Source organism: Cylas formicarius, unplaced genomic scaffold (genome assembly GCF_029955315.1).
Source record: "Cylas formicarius isolate icCylForm1 unplaced genomic scaffold, icCylForm1.1 PGA_scaffold_5__7_contigs__length_24384050, whole genome shotgun sequence".
Classification (NCBI taxonomy): Eukaryota; Metazoa; Arthropoda; class Insecta; order Coleoptera; family Brentidae; genus Cylas; species Cylas formicarius.
The window spans coordinates 22,065,674-22,092,947 of record NW_026844341.1 but is presented as its reverse complement, the minus strand read 5'-3'; the positions used below and the strand labels follow the sequence as shown (position 1 = coordinate 22,092,947).

The window sequence follows — 27,274 nt, the reverse complement described above, 5'->3', positions numbered from 1 at the left end:
AATTTAACGGAGATGCATTTTAAAATTTCTTAGATGCATGAGAATGTACATGACTGAATGGGAATGTATTTCGAAAATGTTGCATTGGATGGTCAGTTTTGGTTAGTTTGCTGGATTTACTGGGAATGTACGGTCGATTTAGTTCTGATTTATGAGGATTTAGCGTTTTCACATAGTGATTCACTGTAAATTTATAAAAGATTTATTGACAATGTCGCGGCATTTAATTTAATTTGATTAATTTGCATCAGTGCAATAAGTAAAGTTTGCAAGTAAATTTCTAAAAAATAAATCATCAGTTAGTCAATTAACAAGTGAATTGGTCTGTTTTTCTACCTGATTTTTCCGAGATATGTAGAGCATTTATGAGAATTTAACGGAGATGCATTTTAAAATTTCTTAGATGCATGAGAATGTACATGACTGAATGGGAATGTATTTCGAAAATGTTGCATTGGATGGTCAGTTTTGGTTAGTTTGCTGGATTTACTGGGAATGTACGGTCGATTTAGTTCTGATTTATGAGGATTTAGCGTTTTCACATAGTGATTCACTGTAAATTTATAAAAGATTTATTGACAATGTCGCGGCATTTAATTTAATTTGATTAATTTGCATCAGTGCAATAAGTAAAGTTTGCAAGTAAATTTCTAAAAAATAAATCATCAGTTAGTCAATTAACAAGTGAATTGGTCTGTTTTTCTACCTGATTTTTCCGAGATATGTAGAGCATTTATGAGAATTTAACGGAGATGCATTTTAAAATTTCTTAGATGCATGAGAATGTACATGACTGAATGGGAATGTATTTCGAAAATGTTGCATTGGATGGTCAGTTTTGGTTAGTTTGCTGGATTTACTGGGAATGTACGGTCGATTTAGTTCTGATTTATGAGGATTTAGCGTTTTCACATAGTGATTCACTGTAAATTTATAAAAGATTTATTGACAATGTCGCGGCATTTAATTTAATTTGATTAATTTGCATCAGTGCAATAAGTAAAGTTTGCAAGTAAATTTCTGAAAAATAAATCATCAGTTAGTCAATTAACAAGTGAATTGGTCTGTTTTTCTACCTGATTTTTCCGAGATATGTAGAGCATTTATGAGAATTTAACGGAGATGCATTTTAAAATTTCTTAGATGCATGAGAATGTACATGACTGAATGGGAATGTATTTCGAAAATGTTGCATTGGATGGTCAGTTTTGGTTAGTTTGCTGGATTTACTGGGAATGTACGGTCGATTTAGTTCTGATTTATGAGGATTTAGCGTTTTCACATAGTGATTCACTGTAAATTTATAAAAGATTTATTGACAATGTCGCGGCATTTAATTTAATTTGATTAATTTGCATCAGTGCAATAAGTAAAGTTTGCAAGTAAATTTCTAAAAAATAAATCATTAATTCGTCAGTTAACAAGTGAATTCCGGGATATATAGAGCATTTATGAGAATTTAACGGAGATGTATTTTAAAAATTCTTAGATGCATAAGAATGTACATGATTTAATCGGAATGTACTTCAAAAATGTTGCATTGGATGGTTAGTTTTGGTTATTTTGCTGGATTTATTGGGAATGTACGGTCGATTAGGTCCGATTTATGAGGATTTAGCGTTTTCACATAGTGATTCACTGTGAATTTATAAAAGATTTATTGATAATGTTGCGGCATTTAATTTAATTTGATTATTTTGCATTAGTGCAATAAGTAAAGTTCGCAAGTAAATTTCTAAAAAATAAATCATTATTAGTCAGTTAACAAATTAATTGGTTTGTTTTTCTACCTGATTTTTCGGGGATTGGGATTGATGAGTATTCATGAGGATTTAACGGAGATGTACTTTAAAAATTCGCAGATGCGTGAGAATGTGCAAGGTTATTTTTTATATTTACGTCACGGAGAAAAACTTTTAATACAAAAGTTGTATTATGTTTGCAGTATTATCTTTTACACTTGTAAAAGAAAAGACAAATGCGCATCGCAAAGTTGAGAAACAGTAGCACGTTATTTATTGTTAAATGAAAATGTTATGAAGAAAGATCTTTTTCTCCTGTTTTTTTTTATTAAGTTTACATTTTTGCTGAATACCTAAATAACAGATATGATCATTGAATAGTTAGGCATTGCACAAAACCCCAGTATACAATACCAGACCTCAAAATAAACGCGTTATATTTTCATTATTCTTTGTTTAATTATCGTTGTTATCGGCTTTACTATCGTTTGTTGTTGTTGATATTATATTCTTTAGCATTTTTAGTTATAGTATAATATAGTATACGGGTGTTTTCTTAAACCTCAGATATCTCAAAAAGTAAGTATAATTTAAATATAAGATAAATTACAAACTTACGTTGTTTCTTGTCCTAAAATTGATATAAGAATAAAGATATAGAGTGTTCCATTTGAAAATTTTGAGATTTCGTTAACTAAATTCGCAAAAAAGCACCACCTATTTGGCACACCATATATAAGCTGAGGCGCATCTGTCAAACTGGGTGAGTAGTGCATCATCCCCTTAATCTGTGCTTAAATTTTCGTTGCAATACCTGAATCAGTAGCGTCACAACACAATTTTGTACGGAACAATCAAAATATGAAAAAAAAACTCATAACCTCAGTTTCTGCATAAACTACGCAAAATTCGAATAGGAATTTCTTAAGAAAGTGTTCTTTATTTTAACCAAGGATTCAAAAAATGTCGAAATATGTTCCATTTAAAGTAACAATGATGATGTCGGCGGAGACACTTTTGCGACATCCTGTATCAACAAAATTAGCACGGGGCAAGGTGACTCACCGTGGCATTGGCGGACGTTTCGGCCGAGAATCCCTGAAGGAAGCAAATGACTTGACCGAAAATGTACGTGTCCGGACTCCATATCCTGTACATTTCCGGCGGAAGTCCCGAGATCAACAGCAACATGTCCGACACGGCGAGACTGAAGAGATAATAGTTCGTCGCCGTGTGCATCGATTTGTTTTTGGCGATCACTACACATGTACTGATGTTGCCGACCACGCCCGTGACGAAAATGGCCGCGTACACTATGGTGAACGGTATCACCAGTTCCAGGGGGTACATGGTTTCGGTAGTGGGCAGTACGGGTTCCGTCGCGCTAGGGCTCGCAGTGACGTTCGCCACTGGCCATTCGGTGGTGACGACGTCGGCCGTCATTGTAGATTGCATCCAGGTTCAGGTCGTTTGGCGGTTCATGCTGAAAAACGACGAAATGCCAGTTAATAAAAAAAAGTACTTATGTTCTGAACATTTCTCCCGAATTGTGAAGATCTTGGTTTTTATCTAAATTATGCGAGAAGTATTATATCGGATGCCCAAATTAAAATCGAAAAGGAGACGTAACAAGACCCCAAAACGAGGGGACCCCCTTATAATATACAATTACCGTTAACAATGCAAAATGAACACAGGGACGAGTTGTAAAAAAAAAATCGGCAAAAGGAAAAATTAGGGTCACCGGTTTTGTAATTTGCTTTCGGGCAGAGAACGTGTTTGGGCTTTTAGAATAATGGGGGCTTTTCCATCCATTCGCACCTTAGTCGTGACGCAAAAGTAATATTTCATTTCCCAAAATTGTTAAGCACATTTTAATCTCCGAAACTGGATACTTCTGTAAAACTTTGCCGAAGAACGGCATGTCCCCGAAGTGCGAACTAATAAAAAATCAAATTACCTCCATACCCATTACGTGTAGTAAAATATAATAAAATTATATCCCTAAAATTTTATTAGACCGGAGTATAGGTTATAAATTCCTTTTATAGCGTTTTATCCCTCTGGGCACTTACCACTAAAGGATATTTTTGGCCGAGTCCAAAATGGTCGTCATACTAAAGAAGATAGGAATGAATTCTAAAGATTTGAACATAATTATAAATTTTTAAAAAATAATAAATATTAAAAATAAAAAATATTGCGACGGGTACGAGATGTATTCTATCCCCTATCTTATTTAACGTGACAGTATTCAAGAAAGAAGAACCACAAATGGTGCTTAACTAAATAATATAAGGTACGCAGATGACAATATAATGTTTGCAGATAGTCTTCAAGGACGACAAAAACTAATGGATAGGGTGACTGAGGTTAGCTCACAGTACGGGTTGGAAATGAATATAAACAAAACCAAACTCATAATCATAATCTGCCCTTAAACATGAAACTCAGACTATTGCGTTGCTACGTCTTCTCAGTCCTTCTGTATTGCGTAGAAACTTGGACACTCGCTAAAGAAACCACCAAGAGACTGGAAGCATTCGAACCATGGCTGTACAGGAGGATATTGAAAATATCTTGGACACAAAAAATTACCGACATAGATGTATTGCGACGTATGAATAAAGAAACAGAACTGCTTAATACCGTAAAATGTCGGTCACACAATGAGGAACGCAGATAGATATGGATTATTACGACAAATCCTCCAAGGCAAAATTAACAGCAAGAGAGCACCGGGTCGAAGTAGAATATCTTGGTTAGCAAACCTTAGAACGTGAACGATATTCACTTGGAGAAGCAGATGACTGATGAAAATGTGGAACGCAAAATTGCATTGTGAAAATGTTACTCGAATTTAAAAAGTATTCTTAAAAAAGACGTGTATTTTTGAAAATCTTATTGAAGATATTATATGTGAAAAGCAACTTCAGAGTAACCTTATATTAGACTTGATACCGGAGAAAATAGTCCGAACAATCTCGATTTATTAGTATACTGTTTAAAAAGCATCTTCGACAGGGTGTCTTTGGTGGTATCTTTGTTCGGTGAATTTAATTAGTTGTTCGATGGATATGATGTTTTATATACAATTTTACATACAGAGTGTTCGGAACATAGCCGCAGTTAAACTAACCAAAACTAAAACATGATAATCCAGTTTTCAAGATACACATCTAAACAAATATTCATTCACTAGATTCTTTTGAAATTTTCCACCGTCCATTTCCGTTCACCTTTTCGCTCAAGGGATCATCGAGCTACTAGCCAATACTATGGGCGATTCTCAAATCGGCACTTCACTTGGAGTAAAAATAACCCATATTAGCACAAAGTTGTAACAGAAATAAATTTACCTAATCAATATATCCAGAGAAACGCAAACCAATAATTATAATGTTCTTGGATTTTAAATTGGATGTATCAAATACAAGATAGATAAAATACAAAAAATAGGAAAAATATCTGTAGCTAAAGGTACACCCTGTATATTGTTTATTCGGTTATAATTATTAGCATAATAATATTAAACTATTTTAACATATTCTAATTTTGATAATGGGTTGTGTTATATTTAAAGTTTTTCAACACAACCAAAATTTTGCATCTTTGTCTCATTATTTCTGATAGGTCTGAATTATTATCACTGGTGTCGACATTTTCACTAAAATCGATCAACTTTTAGCTGCACACTCGAAAACTTTTAAAATAAGACCATTTAGAATATGCAAGCTGTTATGTTCTGTTATGCTTGCTTGAATGTAATTGCTAAACCTACCCTCAGTAGTGGAAAAATCCAAATGTTGGTCTTATGATACGGAATTTTTGACAACAGTGCTGAACTTGTTCCATTCGCCGAATATGACATTGATAATCGGTATTCCATAGAGATGAAGCATATTCCAAGTGGGGTCGAACCAGAGCACAATATGACCTCATAATAAAGGCCAAAGGCCTTTAAAATTATGCTGTACATATGACTGTTATAGATAATATAGATAACATCCAAGTATATTCGTAAACTATATGCATTTTGAGAGATTGGGATCTATACCATTCAAGTGACACCATCGGGCCAACCGTTCTAAATCCTTCTATAAACGAACCTGATCTTCACGAGTTCTAAACAGGCAGCTAAATCATTGATAAAGATGAGAAAGAATAACGGCCCGAAGTGAGAGCCCTGAAGCACCCCGAAGTAACTGCAAGAGACTCTGTATACAGGAAAATGTATCGACGAAAATATTATTTTGGCGACGATTATTTTCCCTCGGGCTTTGGTGTGGGTGTTTAATGAGTTCAACTTCAAAAACGGAAAACATTTTACAAGCCCGACTGCGTATAGACGTATTTGCAAATGGAAGTCTATCGTTAATAATTATAAGCCGACCGGTAACAACGTGAAAAAGGCAATTTGAGGATTTAAACACTGTTATCAAAGTTCTTACGAAATGCGCAACATGTTCCCTTAAACATCGGTTGGAAATTGACAACTGTTAACAACTGCATTAACAAAATTAGATAGACATAAATATCACAATAGACGCTTGTAAAAAAAGTCGCGTACTTATACGACGAATAAATAATTTTTAACAATGCCGGTAGTAAGTGAGTCGCACAATGTTAATGTTAATCGAGGAAAAAAAATTATTTTGTGCGGGACGAAAGAGGTGCCACAATAATCAATATCGATTGTGAAGGGGGACGGATATACTTGGGGACCAAATGAAAGCGGCTAAATTGTCTACACCGAGATTGGTGATCAGTGGGAAATGGCTACTAGTTTAGTAAATTAGGATGGAGGGGCTTTCAAGATAATGAAGCAATTCTGTGTAAAAATGATGATTAAGTAGATAGTGAAGGTGAAATGACAAAAGTAAAGTAAACATCATAAGAAGCTCGCCAACGTTACAACATATATTTGATAGAAAGGAAAAAAATGTCACTTTGCTTTCGCAATCTCGTCGCTGCGCCAAATTTTTCACGAATTTTGATTTACTGTTCAAATTTTTTTTTTTTTGTCTATAATTGAAAAACCCTGTAGATAATCGAAAAAATGCCAGAAATAAAAGCTTTATTCCCAGATCTCCCTCGTTTTTCTATTCAAGAATTTTGCGAGTCGGGTTAATGGTTTTGGAAAAAATATTTTTTTTTGTGAAAGGCGAAATTTTTTTCAAAATTTTTTTAAATATACTTCGCGACGTTTGATGACGCGCAACTTCTGTACGTCCCTGCCAAATTTGAACGTCATAGCTGCAAATTTAACACACCTACTACATTTTACAATAGAGCACGAAATATCTCGAACACCCTGTACAATATGTACAACCGTTAAATAAAAAAAAAAATTGTAGCTGCCTAAACGAACTGTAGAAAGAAACTGTTCACTGATTAATGGTCTTCTAGTTATAAGAAATTTTCATTAAACAAATAACCCATTTTTTAGTTTTTTGACAACGTATCCTGTACATTTTCAAAAAATGTTATTCTTAATGATTTTTAGATCCGGATGTCGCGCGTCTTCTTTTTTTGAGAAAAAAAAATCCGCATGTGGTTTTCAAATTTTTAAAAACAGTTACCCCTCCCCCCAGGTTCAATAGCAAATTAAGGTCCATTATACGCTTGGCAAACTTGAAGCCGATAGATTTAAATTTCGAATACTTATCGTGTTTCATAGCGATGTACGAAAAGCAGAAGAAAATCGCGAAAAAGAAGATGAGCGCTGTCCGATCGGAGTCATTTCTTATAACATTATGTGTCCTGTTGGCTTTTTAAAAGGTGCCAAATTTCAATATCCTAGCTCAACCCACTCGTTAGGTATTCCTATTTTTATGGAGCGCCGACAGATAACAGAGAATGGACAGATATTGAAAGAACATTTTTTTTCAACACTGATTTCACACATTTCTGTACCAATGGGGATGTTGCCAAGCGCGTATATTTTCGAAAAATTCGATTTTATCGATTTTTGCGAAAGTAACTAGTCGACATTATCGTCAAGCTGCCGGATTTTGCTGTGTGGATATGGAAGGAAATTATACGCATTTTTATGGAGCGTCAACAGAGTACAGAGAACGGGCAGATATTGAAAGAAAATTTTTTTCAGCATTGATCATTTCTAGGGTCCCCTAGGACGTTGTCAAGGGCGTATACTTTCGAAAAATTCGATTTAATCGATTTTCGCGAAAGTAACTAGTCGACATTATTGTCAAGCTGATGGATTTTGCTGCGTGGATATACAAGGAAGTTATACGCATTTTTATGGAGCGTCGACAGAGTACAGAGAACGGACAGATATTGAAAGAAAATTTTTTTCAACACTGATCATTTCTAGGGTCTCCTAGGACGTTGTCAAGCGCATATACTTTCGAAAAATTCGATTTAATCGATTTTTGCGAAAGTAACTAGTCGACATTATTGTCAAGCTGATGGATTTTGCTGCGTGGATATTCAATGAAGTTATACGTATTTTTATGGAGCGTCGACAGAGGACAGAGACCGGACAAGTATTGAAAAAAATTTTTTTCAAGCTGCGGATTTTGCTGTGCGGATATAGAAGGTAGAAGGAAAACAGTCTCGAAATAGGTGGATAACGCACCTAGTTTTTCGGGCGTCAAGGATGATTGTTAAAGTAAGACCCCTTTCTACCAGACTCGATGTCCAATATCGACCCCCCGTGTCCCGCCTCGACTCGCAAAACTTAACGGTTCGCTAATTAACAGTCTACCCCGTTGAAATTCGGCTTTTATTGGAAAAATTCGGGGTTGAAAGTTCATTTAGGGTGGCGGCGATAAGATGGACGTTTCGAAAAGCGCCTTTCAAATAACGGCGGGCAACCGGGGGGGGTCTCTTTGTGACCCACCGATATTCTTAGAACCAATTTATTGAAGTCGCGGGGTGACGGGGTGCGGGTTGAGAGAAATTATGAAGACGACGGGAGGGGGTAACTTTTATTGCCGCCCGAGCGCACCGGGTGGTCGGACATTGAAATAATAATAATAATCCGGGCGAGCATTTTCGTAATTCGAGTTTAACGGTTTTTTTTTTACTTCGACAAAAACATCGAAATTAAGTAAGTGATTTTTGGTCCCATGTACGGGGTGATGATTTATATTTATAATTGTACCTTTTTTATCGAACGTTTGGGAAAATATGTTTTTATATATACAGGGTGTCGCAGACATCACCTACAGATAAAGCTGTATTTTTTAATGTAACACCCTGTATATTATATGCTGGATAAAATGCCCTACAAATTCTGCACATTTCTTGTATAATATGCCCTATACCCGAATCCAATGGTTTTGTACTCTTGATATAAAAGCAACATTCAAAAATAAAATAATGTTGTAGGATTTATAATTTATGTCTTAGGTGGCTGTGAAGTAGATCGTCATCAAAAAACAAAATGTGACAGTGATACCAGTTACAGATTTAGCAAAACTTTCGTTCTTTTTATTATAAAATGACTTATTCTGAAAGAGAAAAACAATTAATTTTTCAAACATTTGTTAAAGCAATTATCCAGCCTACCCAACAAGAAGGGAACATTCGAAAGATATGAAGATAGTGATCTAAGAAAAATATCGGAAAGCCTGAAAGAAGAGTTTATGGATAAAAAAAATGCATCGTACGGGTACATTGAAACCACTCTTAAAAAAGCAGGATACACGGCAATCAAAATTAAAAAAAATTTCTAAATTCACGTTTTTTGTAAAACTAACCAACGAAAGAAATTTTGTAAATTTTTTTTTTACAAATTTACGACTTTTTTACAAAATTTTCTAAATATATTTTTTTTAAGTTTAAAACCTTTCTTCATTTTCTTTTTCAGAATTTCGCAAATATCAATTTGACCTTCTCAAATAATTTTATCTCTCGTTTACCCTCGTTGGGGGGCTTGACGAGGGTTACAGGCTATTTCAGAAAAGTGTAGAACAATAAAATGGGAACATTTGAAATAAATGACAATAACCCAACTTGATTTACAAAAATTATGTTTAAAATGTCAATAATCATTAATACTCTTTCAAAACCCAAGTGTTCTTTGTAAAACAAAATAGCACAAATTATTTAGTGTCAATCGTATAAGATTACAGCTATTTATAGTGTAGAAGAGAAGAGTTTGATATATTTCGCGTTTATTGTGTATCCAACGAGCAAAACTTTAGTAGTGTATTGTTTTTAGTATTGTGTGATTGTTTGTCATTATTGTAATATATTGTATATTCAACCATATGGGGATGAATGTTATTACTTAATAATAGTAGGAATCCGGAAAATATTCCCAAAGATGGAGATATTATTTTCTTTTATTTCTTTTACTGATATAGGTTAGGAAAGATATATCGAAATGCGGTTTTCACTAGAGGCTCTTATTTCTCCATCTTTTGTTATAATAAAAGTTTTATCGTCGCATTTCATTTTTTTTAAATAAATATTATCTTCACGACTTGGGATTTATAGCTTAACATTAATAATGAAGATTGTGATTTAAAAGTGTAAAAAGAGTAAAAAACCATTCTGCCAAAAAGGATCGAACTTTAAAACGGTGTTCATTTTAGTTATCTGTAATATAAGATTATTCTCAAAAAACGGAATTTAAAATTGAAGAATGCGATTACGCCCTCTGGCGACCGTTTTATAAATTTAAAAATAATTTGCAGCCATTAGGGCAATTTCTTTTCTCCTTTTTGAAATAGGTTCAAAAGTTTTTTGAGATTCAAGAATGGAAAATTATTTTAAAATATGTTTTCAAACATTGTTGCCAGCTTTTTTTAAATTTAATCCACACTTTTTGGACACGCCTGTATAATTATATTCCCGAAGGCCGGTCTGAAACGAGCGCTCTCGTTTCCTTTACTTCGAAAACCTCCGATATCGCGTGCGATTGGTCCTCTCTTGAACGCGGTTAAAAAAAAAAAACGTAAATTATAGTCCCGACCGTGGGTCTTATCGATTCGTCCATAAACCTTTCATTGTAATGTGCAATTTACTAGGCCCGTCAAAATTTAAACGACAAGCAAAACAGCAGTCGATAAATATTTTTTTGGGGGCTCTATTTGTTTGCTTTGGCTTTCATGCGGAACATATATTTAGGCCCGATGTCTATACATTCAGTTAAGTATACTATATTTAAATAATTTAACGAGTATGGAAAATTCTACGTTGCGTGACATCGAATAAAACTTCGTGACGTTTTTTTCCGAAGCATAATATTGGTATTAATTTGGTTTCCAACCACTGCCTTAATCGAGTTTATGAATAAAGGATATTCTTTTTTCTTTTTGGCGAATTTTTTAATATCCCGGATGAATATTTTCGGATCGGAATTCACATTTCTGTTACTTGTTGTTTTAAGGGTTCTTATTTAAGCTAAAATCAACTACCTGAAAGGCGGAAATTTTTACGAAATATAATACTAAAAAACAATGAAAAACGGAATAGATATTTATTGGTGTTATTTGTTATCGACAATATTCGTAAGACTCGACGAAATCGACCTGGGAAAAAAAAACCTATATGGAGGTTTTATCAAGTGGGATAGATGGGTTAGATATGACAATTTTTTACAGGTTGTTAAAAACATTTTGTACGTATTTTCTCTAAATTGTTTAATCCTCTTTCCGTTATAATTTAGGAAATTCCAAGGGTAAGCAATATATGCAATACCCTAAGTATAAAATATGCAGGTGTCAACTGTGTCATTTCTATTACTTCTGGATTGATACAACAAAAATGTCAAATTTAAACAAGTAAAAATTAAGTACTATAAACACAACAAATAAAAATGTATATTGGCCTTCTCCATCTCAATAGTTGTAATTAAGCTGGAATCATCAGAATTGGAGGAGTTTAATTCACTTAGGTTAATTTTATGATAATCAGTTTTGGATTCTGCGATTTTAATGTAAGTTAGAATGTCCGAAACCAAAGGGCTTTTTTTGCCAACATAAATATTTCGCTACTTTTTCACTACTCTAAGTAAAATTTTAAATGTGGCCACATTGTCATTTAATTTTAGTGGATTCATTTTTTTGCTTGTTAAAAAACTTAAAAATTTCGACAAACCAATAAAGAATAAAACATAATACGGATATGAAACGCTGATGTCGAATTTCCATTATGGAAAATAAATTTTTGGATTCTGTTGAAACACTTTCTTTACCAACGGCAAATGTATAATGTAAAGTAGACGTTTTTAATGAAAACGTAATCATCGACTGTCAATTGAAGCAAGGCCACTTGATGGCAATTGAAGATTAGACAGGAAATAACATTATGAGGACTTAAAAAAAATTAGGAAAATTTCTTATTTGTATGGGGGTGGAAAATTGGAGCCAACGCAGATTGACCAAATAAACAACCCTGTTTTTATATGGTGTTCTTAAAGTGCCAATCTCTTCGCTTAGAAGACGTTTTGGGGATTTTGAGGAAGTACTACGTCTGAATCTAAAAAATAGTGGCGAGAGATCCCGATCGATGGAAGAACGAAGATCATAACTGAAGAATTTAAGAGATTGGTGCGGATTATTTCCAACCCGCGCCATATAGAAGATGGCGCTTTGAGATCGAAGCCGATATTTTATATCCGCATTCATCGGAGACGGAATAAGCCGGCGACGGAAGAAAAAAAATTAAACAAACGGTTCGCATTGAACGCGTATGACGATTTGCATAATGAGGGATCATAACCTCGCCAATATGGAGTAACGGAAGTGCCCGATGGAGAAAGAATTACCGCTCGACGTATTAAAGGATTTGCATGCGAATGTCGGAAATAAATTTCGCGCGGAACGAGACATAGTGACAGAAAAATGGCGGAGGGGGCGGCGCGTCGACGGGTGTCTTTGAAATTGCATCCGATCCGACATAGCGGAATAAAAGTATATGCCACGAGACATTCGATGCGGAATTTGGCGTCACCGAGTGAAAATGATGGACCAATTATTTGTAAATCCTACAGGACTGCGGGGTTTTTACCCTTCATCCTAAAGCTTGAGGCTCGGGATGTCGAAATAGTGTGGAAATTACAATTGCTATTGGAAAGTGTGGGTGTAGAACAACACATTGCCGTCTAGTCATTACACATTTAACAATTGTTTTAATTATACATCCAATACACAGAGTCGCAAGAATTAATTTATAACACAAATAGCCTAGAGCTCCCTTACCATTCAATTAATTCAATTATAAATTCGATTATAATTTTGCATTTATTTTTCTTCCCTTAAATCAACAGATTTACTCAACTACATAACAGCTCTATTGACGTTTTGGTGTTGAATACTTGACGTGTTTGTATAACTAAAAAATTTGGTGTTGAACGTTGTAAAAAAGGTACTTTGTTTGAAATCATAGCGGTATATGCTTTTGTTCAAATAAAAAAGGCAGAATAGTTTGTCCAGTACTATTTAAAGGAAAATAGATGAAAAAAGCGTTTTTCTGGATGATACTTCCCATCAAAATATTGTCGCTGCACTTCTTATGGAAGTACCCACCACATCACGATTTGTCCATATAGATAGAAAAATGTACACACACATTCCAAGGCAGAATAGTTTGTCCGATACTATTTAAAGGAAAATAGATGAAAAAAGCGTTTTTCTGGATGATACTTTCCATCAAAATATTGTCGCTGCACTTCTTGTGGAAGTACCCACCACATCACGATTTGCCCATATACGTAGAAAAATGTACACACACATTCGAATTCCATAATAAACAAAATGTAACAAAATTTTAATTTCGCTCTCGCTGGATGGTTATTGCGAAAATACCTAACTACGTATTCTTTGACATCGGCTATAAGCTATAACTTTTGAGTTAAGTGCCATATTTGCTGCGTTATTTGTCAGAAAAGACTTTAGTCCGCAGACACAAACCACTTTAGTCAAATATTTCCAAAGTATCAATAGTTTCGTAAAGAAGCGCTCGTCCGTCTTCAGTTGTTATTGTCGCACATATAACTGGCTCATTGTGGACTTCAATGGATAGATTCACACATTGTCCTGACAGAGAAGAAAAACATTTTGCCTTTTCTTCCTTATAGATATCATCTAAAAGGCTTGTTGATAATTTTTTTCTTGATGGTGGTCTGAATAAGTGAATGGCTTTTTTTACTTCAGACTGTTCAATGCATCGAAAGCTCGAATTAGTAGCAAAAATTGCGGGGATTTCCAAAGACTTGACAAATCTACCATAAGTGTCATTGAACTCGAGGCAGACGATGTAGTACAGAACTGTCAAGCCACATTGGAGTGCGTAAAAAGGAAATAAAAACATTAAAATTTATACTGTTCATTAATGAAAATCGTGTACATTCTTTAGTAAGATAATGGAATTATACGATATGAATACGAAATACTTTTTTTATGTATCGTAAAATATAAAAGTATCTAAAAATTATAAACAAAAATAAAATATGCATGAATTCAAAAGTTGCCAAGAAAAGCCAAAGAGGACTTGATTTTTTTTTAAATAATCAACGCTTTCATTCTTTTGAAAACGTTTTTGTAAATACCATACTTCTAGTTATAAGTTAGAATGTTAAATAAAAGTGAAATAGGTAATAGTAAATCAAAATATTATTTACCTACCTGTATTCGTTTCTTGCTGCTTATTATCACAAACATCATGATGTTCTTTAAGTCTTTGAACTACCCTTGAATTTGTTGCAGATTTTACAAATCGCTCTACATCCAGAATTATTTGGATTTGTTGTTTTACTAGCCATTTAAATATTTTCACCTACTGCTCTATCAATGATTTTTGATTTTTTTAATAAAAATCAAAGTTTGCCCAACACTGGTAGTTTGCAAGGGGAGCAATGAAATGCCCTGTTCATTTGTATGTCATAATTTCAATATTTTATTTCTACTAGTCATTAACACTGTTTTTTTAGCCTGCCAAAGGTCGAACCACAAAACTCAATACCCTGGAGATTTTGCTAGTGCAATGGTGACAGCAATATTGCCATATTTCGCGATGATATTTATAATTTTGGTAACCTTTCACTGATACACTTCTAAAGTTTCCAAAAAAAGTTCAAAAACCTCCAAAATTCTAAGATGAATGAATTTTTTTATTAACAGTGTTAAATCTAACAACACTGCTGTTAGAATTTTTATATTGCCCTAGCTCAGTAATTAATAGAAACAAGACTTTTACAACAAAAATAAATAGGGCATGCCATTTAAAATAACAAAATTACGTCGCGTTACGCAAAAGTGATAAATCTGGCAACATTGCCACTATCACTTTTGAATGTCCAAAAACCCTCAGGAATTTATCGTTCCAGCTTTGGCTAATAAAAAACGCGGGCACGGCTATCATAGAGGAATATACAAAACTGTTTAACATTATATTACAATATAAGAAAATGCAAGAGGAATGGAAACAAAGTATAACAATACCCATTTTTAAAAAGGGGTATAAAACAGACCCAGGAAACTATCGACGGATAACATTACTGAGCACCTCGCTAAAACTTTTGACCAAGATAATTGCGGATAAAATCTCCTCAACAGTGCCGATAAGCGAGGAACAACAAGGATTCCAAAGAAACCGCTCCACTACCGATGCATTATTCATACTCAGGCAACTGGCTGAAAAATCTTTAGAATGTAACTCTCCAGCCTATATATGCTTTATAGATTTAACAAAGGCCTTTGATAGAGTCCAACTAAAATACATTATCACCATCTTGGAAAGCAGTAATGTCTCGAAAGAACTCACAGAACTTATCAAGGACTTAAACGCAAACACAACAACCCAAATAAGAACGAACTTTACCTCAACACGGCATCTCCGAACTACAACTGGAATTCGCCAGGGTGACAGTCTCAGCCCTCTGCTATTCAACACAATCATGGACCAATTAATAAAAACCGTTAAGAATACTGGATTAGGATATGCTATGCTATGCCGATGACGCAGTACTTATTGCAGAGTCAGAGGACGACCTCCAAAGAATGCTACAAGCTTTTAACAGACAGGCAGAAAAACTTAACATGCAAATTTCCACAAATAAGACCAAATGCATGACCATTGCCTCTACGGTGCAAATTGGTAATAAAAAACAAAACTATTGATCAGATAATGTCAGTCGAATACCTGGGATGCAAAATTACAAGCTCTGGATTCCTGGAAGAAGAAGTAAGGAAAAAAGTCAATAAAGCTGCCGCAATATCAGAACATCTTAAATATCCCATATGGAAAAACAAACATTTGAGTGCAGAATGTAAGTCAAGAATATGCAAAACTTGCGGACGACCAGCGATGACATATGGTGCCAAAACCAGAGCTGAAACATCAGTAACAAAGAGAATCCTACGAACTACTGAAACGAAGACCTCAAGAATGATAACTGGATACACATTGAGGGACAGACAGAGAAATGTAGACATAAGAGAAAAGTGCCAAACAAATGACGTTGTCAGATGGATAAGGCAGAGAAGAAGAGAATGGAACCAGCATGTCAGTAGGATGGGCTCCGACAGAATGGCCATAATAATTCGCAACAACGTACCCCATGGCATGGACGACCACCTAAACGTTGGCGAGATAGTTGGCAGTCAACCTCGCAAGAGTTGCTTAGACGAGGAGGAAACCGGAACTAAACAGGCGATACGCCTTCTAAAAGAGGAAGAAGAAGAAGAGCTTTGGCAGGACTTTTTGCTAACCCGGTATTTTATATCATATAACCATACATAATCTCACAAAATATGATCCTATATTTTTCAACTTAAAAGATGCAAGTTGGTTTTCGATAGAAAAAGGCGAAATCTGCATTTGGTCTGTCACTAAATTCTCATTAACAAATATACTCCCATGTTTAATCAAAAAAATTACTTCTCAAACACAATTTAGCTTTGCGGTTTCGTGGAATTATTTTGCCTCCGCATTACAAAACAAAAAAGTTTAAGGACATTTTAATATATACGAACTTTAATAAAGTTCCTAATAAATTAAAGAAGCTAAACCCAACGCAGTTTAAATTAAAATACAAAACTTATTTAATGAGCAGTTTTTTTTGGTTATTTCCTTTTTGCAAGTATCCTACCAGGACCCCGTTTCAGTGACAGGTTAGTAGATGACCAAATGAAACCAGTTAAATAAGAACATATTTTCACATAAATATATTTAAATGACAGCTGTTTCGGCAACACCGTGCCTTTATCAAATGTGAATATCAAAAGGTACCGATGTTTATAAATACAAAACAGGTAGTAATTACTTAATGTGACGTATTACATTGAGATTTAACAAGGGGGATCCATTTATTATTAATCTCCATAGCTTCTAGTAAATTTAATTTTCTACTTTTTGAAACATTGTGTAAAATATCGAAATTGTCGTCAAAATTGTGTTTTTCTAAATTTAAATGTATAGCTACCTGTTTTGTATTTATAAACATCGGTACCGTTTGATATTCACATTTGATAAAGGAACGGTGTTGCCGAAACAGCTATCATTTAAATATATTTATGTGAAAATCTGAACAACGTTTGTTCTTATTTAACTATTTTAAATGGATTTTCATCAAGTAAAAGCCACTTCAGTACAAAGGAAACCAAACTGGCCAGAACTTGGGTGGTACTACCGGTATTCGATAAAAAGAAAAAATTTTGCAAATGGAAGTCGTTGGGTCTCTCTGTTTGCTGTCTCTACATACCTAATCAAGTTTTATTCAAATGTAAGACGTTCTTGAGGTGAAGGAGCAGCTCGTTTTTTTGAAATATAAGGACCTACTTTTAGATTACTAAGTTTTTTAGATGTTTTATTGAAAAATTCTTAAAAACTTGCTCCTGGTTTTTTCAAAATTAACTGTGAAATGCTTATAACTAAACCAGCTTCTGATTTTTTTATATTCGCTTTAGGCCTGTCCTTAAACTTTATCCCAGGATTCTACCAAAAACGGAGCAATAATAATTCTTAGCCTCATTTCAATTTATTTAAATAATAAAGAAAAGACAGAGTTTAAATCTTAAAAATGTTTTTTTGCTGTTACTTAACTATTTGACGAAGTGTACCAAACAAAGCCTCTTTTTGCTGACGTAGTGTTCGTTGCATGTTATTGGCCTCGCCTACTCCCGCGTTTCGTTTAAATTAGGCCGGTGATGCAGACAGGAAGAGCAAAACAAAGACCGTGTGTGTCCAGTGCCCGCGATAGATCGGTTACCGTACAAGGCAATAAAAATAAATGTTTGTACCGAATTGAATTGTTACTACCCAGATCGGATCAATATCGATCCGTCGGAAAGGAGATCTTAATCTAAAGCAAACAAAAAAACCTGTTTAAATTGATTTCGCCTTATACATCTTTCGCGTTATTGAATAATTCATAAGGAAATATTCCCTTTTCTTAGCGTTGTCCAAAAGACTGTAAACCACTGAACGCGGATGAAAAAGAAACACCTTTTAACTGAAGGCGTCGCGTTAATTGGAGGAATTAGAAGATGGACGTCGATTTTTCCGTCAATTGCCGAGATGCCGAGCGATCGGTAGGTGCCGGTTTAAGGGACTTTCAATTCGAAGGTACTTCAGAGTCTGTTAGATAGTTCAAAATTTTCAAAATTTCAAATAAGATACAGAACGAGTTTTGTCGATAAACGTATCGATATTTTCCAAAAATTATATCGAATTCGGATTCCTCGGTCTAAGAAATTACTTTAGGAAATTATCTAGAAATCGGGTTTTATTTATAATCGTAGGAGATGAAAATTCGGACCGTATAGATCTTTGTCATTGCCATAATGTAATAATACAATATACAACACACTGCGTATATTATCGTACACACCATATATTGTATCAATTATATACTAATATTATTTGATAAGGCGATCATGCTTGAATTTAGCTTTGAATAAAAAATATGATTTACCGTCGATGTTGGAGTTATACGAGGTGTGTTCGAAAAGTAAGGCGACTTTTAACTTTTTAAGTAATAAAGTAATCCTCCCCAGATATAATACGCTTGGGTCCACGTTTTTTCCAATTCTCGAAGCACTTCTGGTAGGCACTTTCTGGTATAGCCTTGAGTTCTGCCAGCAATTTTTTCTTTATCTTCTCAATAGTTTCAAACCTGGCTCCTTTCATGTGTTTTTTGAGTTTTGGGAACAGGAAAAAGACGCAGGGATGAATATGGTGGCTGAGGCATGATTGTGGTGCGAAATCCATAAATTATTTTCCCACATTTCCGGACGTTTTCAAACTGGACTGGACGATCTTGTGGTAGGAACTCTTGATGTGCTACGCCACGATAATCAAAGAAAACAGTAAGCAAAACCTTGACATTTGATCGAACATGAAGTGGTTTTTTCAGTCTTGGCGATTCTGGGTTCTTCCATTGAGAGACTGGGCTTTGGTTTCGACGTCATAACTATAATTTGTCGCCAGTTTGGCCTTTTTGAGCATATATCAGCATCATCATTGACGTCGTTTAACAGCTCTTAAGCGTGCTCCCTGGAAGGTCCTTTTCTTCAAAATCAAGCAGTTTCGGGACAGATTTTGCTGCTGCACGCCCAAAACTTCGGAAAAAAATCAGTCTTCTCTAATAGCAATTCGACGATTTTTCGAAACCATTTGTTTCATTTCTTCAACGCTTCCATCACTTATAAATATTTTTTTTTTGCTGAGTTGATTCACCACACTAACCCTTCAACATAACAAAAAGGCACAAAAAACGAGTGAAACGCGAATTTTCGAGCCGGTTTTGAACAAATTTGCTATTTATGCGTTTGAGGATTTATGTCATCGTATTCGGTAGAATGTTACGTCTTCATGCGAAACAACTAAACAAGAAAGGAGGAAAAATTTTCCCCTAGTAAGGTTCCGGTATAGTCCTCTTAGGCCCTTGTTTTTAGGCGTCGAATGAAAACTGATAGTTCCGACCCCTTGTCTCCCCGGCGCCCCCCGTTACGAGGCAACGCTGCGGAAAGCAGAGAACGGTAGCGATAGTTTACCGATTTGCGAAACTGAATGGCCAAATTTGAAATCGTTTAAGCCTTTTAAGTAGGTGAAACGTTCGAATGCTTGAGCAAAAGGCACTACGAAACGCCCTCGCATAGACACGATTGGATTTAATAATTGAACAAGTTTCGTCTCCCTTTGAGGGTGTGTACTGAACGTTCGCGCATATACGAGTCTATCGGCTAATTGTGTGGGAATCGACTGCCCACGCGGGCCTTTTGTCGATTAACTACGCCATTTGAAATTCGATTTGTACCGGCGAATACGTAGAATTTTGGACGACGCCACTGTGCATCGAGGGCCATTATTATACGCCGCAGACTTGAAGTGTGCCTGACATAAGTATACGTAGTTAACATCAACAGGAACTACGAGGGCCTAGAATTCGCGGCAACGTAATGGTAAAAAATCATTCATTAAACGAAGTCGATAAATAATCAGTAGTTTAAACAACAAATTTCTTCAATATAAATTAAAAAAAAAAAGAATTATCGATGGTGTAGATTGATAGTCGGTAGTATAAAAAAAATCAAAAAATTTTTTTTTAGATATATTCAAAAATTGTGTGTCGATAAATAGCCGATAATTAAAATCTTTCTTTGGTCTTGACGCGAAAACGAGACTTCCGGTAATTATAGTTGCAATTATCGGTAGTGTCGATAAATAGTCGATAATTTTTTAAAAAACTCGTAAAAACCTAATGTTTTCAGTTAGTTTCGAAAATTATGCTAGAAATTATCAGATGGCCAATAGTTTTGATCGGTTTTTTTTTGTAGTAGTAGCCACAGTGGCGATAAACAATCGACAGTTTAGAAAACCTTATAAAAAGGGAATTTCTTAGATATTGATATGAAAACGATCGTTTCGGTTATTATAGTCGCAGTTATATTTAAGTATCGCGCATAAATAGTCGATAATGTAAAAGACTCCTTAAAAATAAATAATAATAATAATAATCAATTTTATTTCACATTGTGTCATAAATACATTACCTAAAAATAATATACCAAACACAAAGGAAATCGGCGTCAAAATAGGAAAAAGCACCAGATATTGTTACAAATTTCAATTACATCGTATTTACAATTATTTAAATTTTACAGAAAAGCTCTTCTATGGAGTAAGGTTCTAACTCTATCAATAACTTTTTTATTGTGTACTTAAAGATTTGTTTTTATCTCATTTGGTAATTTATTATACAATCTCAGGCACATGTAATAAGGACTCCTTTCAGTTAAGGTTAAACGGTGAATAGGGTAATTTACATTTAGGGTTCAGGTATTATATCTATGAAATATCTGTAGTTCGAAGTCCTTTCGATTTTTAAAAAAGAATATCAATGCTTCGTAAATATATAAAGCATATACAGTAAAAATACCTTCAGTCTTGAACACCCCTCTACTAAATTGTATTTTTTTGACAGTGTAAAGAGTCCTCTTTTGAACCACGAAAATTTTCTGTAGTTGACCACTACCCCCCCCCCCCAAAAAAAAAATTACTTCCATACCTCATGCGCGACTGAAAGTTTGCAAAGTACATAACTTTTAAAGTTTCCTTATTCATATAATTTGCAACGACTCGAATTCCATAACAAATTGAATGTAATTTATTTAGCAGATAATCAATATGTTCAGACCAATCAAGAAATTCGTCAATTTGTAAACCTAAGAATTATTGCTATTTACACTGCTAATATTTTCTTTACCTATCCGTATTCTTAATGGCATTTCAACTAGACATAATTTAGTTCTAAACATAATTAAATTCGTTTTCTCCTTGTTTACTATCAATTTATTTCCTAGAAACCCCTTGCCAAAATATCGCTTTATCACTAACCCCAGTGAGATTATTTCCACCTACAAGCAGGTTGGTATCATCCGCATAGCATATTATGCACTCTTCTTCTGACTGTGTTACGAAATACAAGTCATTCGCAAAAATGATAAATAAAATTGGACCAAGAATACTACCTTGTGCTATGCCCAGACTATTTTCCTTAATATCCGAAAAATAACTAGTGCCATTTTGGGTTATTCTTACTTGTTGTTTCCTTCCTATTAAGTATGATTCAAAAAATTTTAGAACATTACCTCTTACACCGTATAAATCCAGTTTTTTGAGCCATAAGTCCCTGTCTATACAGTCGTATGCTCTAGAAAGATCTAAGCACGTACCTAAAGTTATTCTTTCGCCCTCCAAGTGTTTTAAAATTGTTTTTATAAACTGAAATATAGGGGTTTCTGTTGATTTATTAGCTACATAACCAAGCTGATTGATTTATTAAAAAACTCTAAGAGTCATTTGCAAATAGCCATCTCAAATATTTTAGAAAACCCGGGCAAAAGGCTAATTGGTCTATAATTGGTAATTATTTCCGGATCTCCCTTTTTATAGTTACATACGGAACAGAAATGTTTATTATACTGGTTGGAATCTCGTCTATTCCACTACTATGTTTATTTTTAATTTGTTCGGCAAAATGACAGATTTCATCTGGTGTTACCGGTGTTAAAAACATGGACTGTGAATTTACGGGTATTTTATTGGAAAACGGCCTTTTTTCTAGGTTTTCCAATAATTCAGGTACAACGTTCAACAGATATTCATTAAAATAATTTGACATTTGATTAGGATCCTCACTCATACCAACGCCAGCCCCTAAACTGTTTCTACCCAAAATCTCATTGCATATTGACCACATGCATTTGGTTTTATTATCAGAAAGCTTTAGCTTAATGTCATATGCCTGAGATCGTTCAGTTTTCAAAAGATTATCATATTTTCGCGAAAATCTCTGTGATTCTATTAGAGTATTTTTGGCAAAGCTATTATTTAAGTGTGTCAGTACTTTTTATGCAGTTCCTCTAGGGTTAAAACACTATTCAGTTTATAAGCGTCGTAGATTATACGCCTAATTAGGTCTGCGTATTGCTCTTTAAAAGCTTGCGAAGTACCATCTTCTCTCACTTTCCTATTTACTATCCCATTTGCAACAATTTTTCTTACAGCAGACTTCGGAACTTTGGTCATATCACTTGTTATTTTCGAAAATCGCTGAAATCGAATTTTGTGTTATGGTTACGATCCAGAAACGAAGCAACAGTCCAGCCAATGGAAGACGTCACTGTCTCCCCGTCCAAAAAAATGTCGTCAGGTCAGATCAAACATCAAAACGATGCCGATTTGCTTTTTCGACATCAACGGCGTAGTTCATGCAGAGTTCGTTCCACCAGGTGAGACCGTTAATCAAGCTTTTTATCTGGAAGTTTTAAGAAGATTGCGCAACAGTATTCGACAAAAAAGACCCGATTTGTGGCGGACAGGGGACCGGTTCTTTCACCACGATAATGCACCTGCACACACAGCCATTTCTGTTAAGCAATTTTTGGCTAAAAATAGCATGGTTCCTCTGCCACGTGCATCTTACTCGCCGGATCTCGCTCCGTGTGACTTCTTATTTCCACTTATGAAAAGGGACATGAAAGAACAGCGATTTGACAACATTGAAGAGGTCAAGAAAAGATGAATATAAAAAATGTTTCGAACAGTGGAAGCACCGCTGGGACAAATGTATTAGTTGTAATGGAGAGTATTTTGAAGGGGATAAGGTCGTTCTGTGATTATCAAAACAATATATAATTTATAAAAAATGATTCCGGTTTTCTTTGCGTACCCCCTCGTATTTGAAAAAATCCAAATGAAAATCATCATTTCTCGCCCTCAATCTAGACGCGATGACGTCATTTACTTTTACCAAGTACTGCATGGGTTCAGAAAACAAGTAGTTTTTTGAAAACCATTTACTCCATTGAAAAAAATGAAAAAGTTTAACAGCATCGTAAACTGTGTCGAGAGAGAGTTTAAGGTTTCGTCTATAACACAGGGGGCGCGAGATATTTGAAAAAATATAATTTTAAATTGAAATTACCAGTACAAATGTTCATATTTACGAGCCGCATGTATCGTTAGTTACAGTTGAATTATTTAATTTAAAGTAGTTTTTTATTGTACATTTTGTTTTGTTATGCTTCAAAATATTGTATAGAATATTAAAGTAGCTGGAACAAAAAAAAGGGACAAAGGGAACCGACGATTTCGGCATTTCCAAAAATATTTGATATAAAGTAATAAAACCTAAAAAAAAGAGATTTTTTCCGTCCAAAGAATATTGGCTTTATACTGTAACAAAAATCGAATCGTAATTGCGCCGAAGAAACATGGTCGATCGCTTCAGTCGACTCGAGCCTTTTTTTCCAGATTCCTGTTTTCAATTAAGGTTTTAATTACGACGTATTCCTCAAGTTACGCGCTGAGACGCACGCTTTGTTGTTAAGAGGACGTTTTAGGAACGCCGGAATGCCACTGCACACCATGTAGGCAGTACCCAATCACCCGTTTGCTTTATTACCGATTGCAGTAAGTAAAAATAACATCGCAGCAAAGCACCGGACCGGGTCCATTACGGGGCTTTTTTTTAATCGCCACCGACTTTTTCTGGTATTTATACGCCGAGTCGGAGTACGCAAAAGGATCGTAATGTATCGGGTTGCCATTTTAAGATCTAAATCGTTGCGATTCGATCAATCTTCGGCGTACGCGCGAACCCACCTTGGCTCTGTTTGCGTTTTTTGTCCGAGAATTTGCATACCCAATCGAGGCGAGCCCGAAAAAATATTAAAAATATCGCCACTCTTTTTTCTTTTCGTACAATCGGGATAATTTCCATTCCGGTCTTTAATAGTTAATTAAGAAATTATTTGTAATGGTTTTCCACTCCGCTCATTACCGTTAATTGTTATTACGATTATTATGTTCCGTTTTTATCATGTTAATTTGTCGACTTTAGCAACATTGTGTGGCAAAAAGTTTAAGTATCGGCTTGCGGAGTTTACCAACATACCGATAAATATGATTCATTTTCGTCAGACACGGGGGATTATATTTGGAGACCCTAGAAAAACTATTGGCGTTCACCACTATTTGCAATTTGATTGATGCTGCGGTTGGTTTTAGGTTAGTTGTGGTTAAATTTATAAAACCTTTTTGCGCTTTATGTTTGGTTAGTTCTTGTTACATTTCCAATTCCGTTCAAATGCGAATAGACAAAGATTTACACATAAATTGTTGCCTAATCTGCCTGTGTCACCCCACTGGACACAAACACAATATATAAAATAATTTACGCAGCCTACTAAGATATATATTTAAAAGAAGACAAAGTATTATCGTGATACTGGAGCTGCATCTATGTCAGGCCGGGAAATTTTGGCGCTAACCTCTTAATTCGTCACTAAAATACCAAAAAATAGCGAATAACGTATGATAATCTCTTTCGACTAGAGTGAGATTACTTCCAACTAAACCAATTGAAGATATCGTATCCAGAAAATACAAAATTCATATTTACGACTTGTTTGTGGAGTTCGCTGACGGGATCATATTTATCCGTTTCGAGTTGGCTTAATATGTGCCATAGGTTTAGGTTACACCGTGCTACATTCTAGTTTAAATTAATTAAGTATAAATATCCTGAATATCTTTTCAACAAAATCACTTGACTTGAATTAAAAAAATATATATATTGAGAATACCGCTACATAGAAAAGAAATGTTTAAAAGATCATTTTCTTATGGCATTGCGCATACAATAAATAATTTAAGTCTCTTCGATTTAACAATATCAACCAAAACTTTTAAAAACCGGTATAAGTATATCTGCTTGGAATTCAATAATTTCTGTATCGGAAAACCACTCTGCGGTTTACCCCAATGTCCTAGGACTGCTCTCTTTATCGAAAACTAAATTATATATATATATATATATATATATATATATATATATATATATATATATATATATATATATATATATATATATATATATATATATATATATATATATATATATATATATATATATATATATATATATATATATATATATGATGACACTATATTCCGGGATATCAACCGTTCGCTCGTTGAACTCCGACTAGAATCCTGCATCCGACTGGAATCCTGCAGACGTTTCGCCAAAATCTCTGGCATCTTCAATGCTCGCGCTCCGAAAACACTTCGAACACTGGTGAGATTTTGGCGAAACGTCTGCAGGATTCTAGTCGGAGTTCAACGAGCGAACGGATGATATCCCGGAATGTAGTGTCTTTTTCCATCCGTGAATCAATACGTGAGAATATATATATATATATATATATATATATATATATATATATATATATATATATATATATATATATATATATATATATATATATATATATATATATATATATATATATATATTAAATGTAATGGTTTTTAAAACGTCCTCCGACGTCGTCCGATTCCCAATCTTCATCGATCTCTGTCCCTCCACGGGTCCTCTCGTCCAGTCGTCTCCATTGTATTTCACTATCGATGCCCTCTCTCCAGCTCTTTCTCGGTCTTCCCCTCTTCCTTCGTCCTGTAGGTGTCCAGGTGAGTATTTGTCATTTTTTCCATTCTTTGGACGTGACCGTACCACTTTAACTCAAAACTGAAATCGTGTGGCCCACCTTCATGGTTGTGCGAATTGGTTCGTTTGGGACTCTTTCAGTTCTTGACCTTCCTGCCGCTCTTCTCCAAAAGTCCATCTCTGTTGCCTCCAGCGTTCTCATGGTTCTTTCTTTTAGTGGCCAGACTTCACTGCTGTATGTGACTATGCTTTTAATGATCGTATTGTATATTAGGTGTTTGTTCCGTCTCGTGATTTTTTGGTCCAACAAGAAGGTGTTCAACATAGTAATTTCATTTCTGCATTGATTATTTCGTTCTTTGAAGACGTAGTCTAACGTCCCACTGCTGGATATGTACATTCCCAGGTCTTTGTAGGTTTCGCAGCTTTTGATAGCCTGACCATCCTCTAAGAGGAGGTCGCGTTGTGCTCCACCGATACACATATACTTTGTCTTTGGTAAGTTCACTTCCAACCCCCATTTCTTGTATTCTTCGATCAGTTTTCGCATCATGTATTCTACATCATCGTAGTCTTGCGCCATTATGACTTGGTCATCTGCGAAGCTTAGGGTGTATATGTTTGCATTGTTGAGGGGAATGCCCATATTTCTGCATTTTTGCTTCCATATCCTTAACGCTTGTTCAAGATATATCTTGTTCGAGTCCCTTGTTGGGTGTAAATCCATTGGATATTTTTTGGCCGACCTTGACTTTAATGTCACAGTTTCTATATAGTTCTTTACTGATCTTATTATGTTGACGCTTAGGTTTGTCTTGTCTAATGCCTCCCAAAGTTTTGTTAGCGGTATGCTATCGTATGCCTTCTTCAGATCCACGAACAGGAGATGTATCTCCTTATTGAAGGCTGACATTTTCTCGATAAGCTGGATGACGCAAAACAGATGGTCAACGACGGATCTTCGGGTACCCAAATAAGAACTAAAAGTTCAGATTTTCACGAAATTATATATTTTGACATGAATAAATTGATGAAGACTTCATTTTTTCACCGCAACGATCGTGCAAGATTACATTAGAGAAGTCGGTTTTCGAGTTAT

The 27,274-nt window shown here is 34.9% G+C and overlaps 2 protein-coding genes across 2 annotated transcripts in view; both read right to left on the bottom strand.

Moving 5' to 3' along the window:
* The window catches only part of LOC132702586 (pyrokinin-1 receptor-like), an 83,760-nt gene that overhangs the window by 46,793 nt on the left and 9,693 nt on the right, over positions 1 to 27,274 (bottom strand). Inside the window, exon 2 of the mRNA XM_060671330.1 lies at positions 2,808 to 3,225. Coding sequence (XP_060527313.1) covers positions 2,808 to 3,197 — 390 coding nt within the window. The 5' untranslated portion in view covers positions 3,198 to 3,225. The remainder of the gene's footprint in view (positions 1 to 2,807; positions 3,226 to 27,274) is intronic.
* LOC132702628 (uncharacterized) lies at positions 26,133 to 27,088 on the bottom strand. Its single transcript, XM_060671395.1, has 2 exons — positions 26,325 to 27,088; positions 26,133 to 26,256 (listed from the first exon to the last, which is right to left on the bottom strand). The coding sequence occupies exons 1-2, from the start codon at positions 27,086 to 27,088 to the stop codon at positions 26,133 to 26,135; spliced, it is 888 nt and encodes a 295-aa protein (XP_060527378.1).

Coding starts and splice junctions, on each gene's coding strand:
- LOC132702628 (XM_060671395.1), bottom strand. CDS start 27,088: ATGTCAGCCTTCAATAAGGAGATACATCTCCTGTTCGTGGATCTGAAG. Junction 26,257..26,324: donor TGGAGAAGAGCGGCAGGAAG/GTCAAGAACTGA, acceptor ACACGATTTCAG/TTTTGAGTTAAAGTGGTACG.